The sequence below is a fragment of the Aplysia californica genome, unplaced genomic scaffold, assembly GCF_000002075.1.
Source record: "Aplysia californica isolate F4 #8 unplaced genomic scaffold, AplCal3.0 scaffold00135, whole genome shotgun sequence".
NCBI lineage: Eukaryota > Metazoa > Mollusca > Gastropoda > Aplysiida > Aplysiidae > Aplysia > Aplysia californica.
In genome coordinates this window covers 400,169-401,187 of record NW_004797405.1, presented here as the reverse complement: position 1 = coordinate 401,187, position 1,019 = coordinate 400,169, and the positions used below count along the sequence as shown (strand labels likewise).

The 1,019-nt window shown below is 40.9% G+C and overlaps 1 protein-coding gene across 1 annotated transcript in view; it reads right to left on the bottom strand.

The window, feature by feature from the left end:
• Window positions 1-1,019, bottom strand: part of LOC101849608 (vitamin D 25-hydroxylase) — a gene marked incomplete in the record, with an annotated part of 24,854 nt that overhangs the window by 14,621 nt on the left and 9,214 nt on the right. The window contains 1 exon segment of the mRNA XM_005096692.3: window positions 687-900. Within this exon segment, the coding sequence (XP_005096749.2) occupies window positions 687-889 (203 nt within the window).

Below are 1,019 nucleotides of genomic sequence, written 5' to 3'. Positions count from 1 at the left end.
GAGAGAGAGAGAGGGGGGGGGAGAGGGAGAGAGGGAGAGAGGGAAAGAGGGAGAGAGAGAGAGAGTTGGCGAAGGGAATGTTGGGGCGAACGATGGGGTCGGCATGGTATAATTATGCTGTTAGATTGAGAGAAGAGATCATGAATCATGTAGCGCCTTGTGTGGAATAAAAGTTAAGAGTACAAATTGAATTCATAGTATTGCAACTTACGCCTATAGTGCCGTCGAAAATGCATGGCGCAACTTATTATGAAATATCTCCTTACTTACGGTACATATCAAACATAGATTCTTCAACTTTTGCACAATGACTTTTATCAATTTGTCTTAACAGGTGAATATTTTTTCAAGCTCCTGCACACAGTATTCTAGAAAATTCCTAATTAAATACTAGGTCTAATCAGAGCTAGTCTAATAAAAAATCCCAGTCTATGGTTTCTACAAATTTTAATTTACTCATTCAGCCTCTCTTCCACACACATCTGTACACATACACACATGATATGCTTGCATTTACAATCAGACCCACAGTCACTCGCTGTACATAAATGAACAATTATTACTAACAATAACAGTGTTCAATCTAGATATGTAGTCAGTATTCTTGTAATAACCCTGTGATACTCTGATAATACGTGATTTGAAGGTCATAATATGAATAATGAATACGTAAGACTATAGCTTACTTTTCTCTCCATTTCTGCAAAAGCTCTATGGGGTTTTTCTTCATCATGTACAGATGTCCAACTATGGGCAAAGCCAGGCCTGGAGACGGCGGGAGTTTTCTGTTGTCTCTGTCGGAGGTCAGGAAGTAAATAAGTGTGACCACGCCCACTATCACCAGCAGCCAGGACGTGGCGCTCAGAGACAGGACCGTCTCCAACAACATGGCGAGGGGTTCTGGAGATAGAGTTCCATCAGAAAGTCAGGCAATCAGTTAATAAATCAAACACCAGCCATACAAATCAACAAATCAGCTAGCAAGTGAGCTATCCCGTCAGCTAGCCAGTCAATCAATT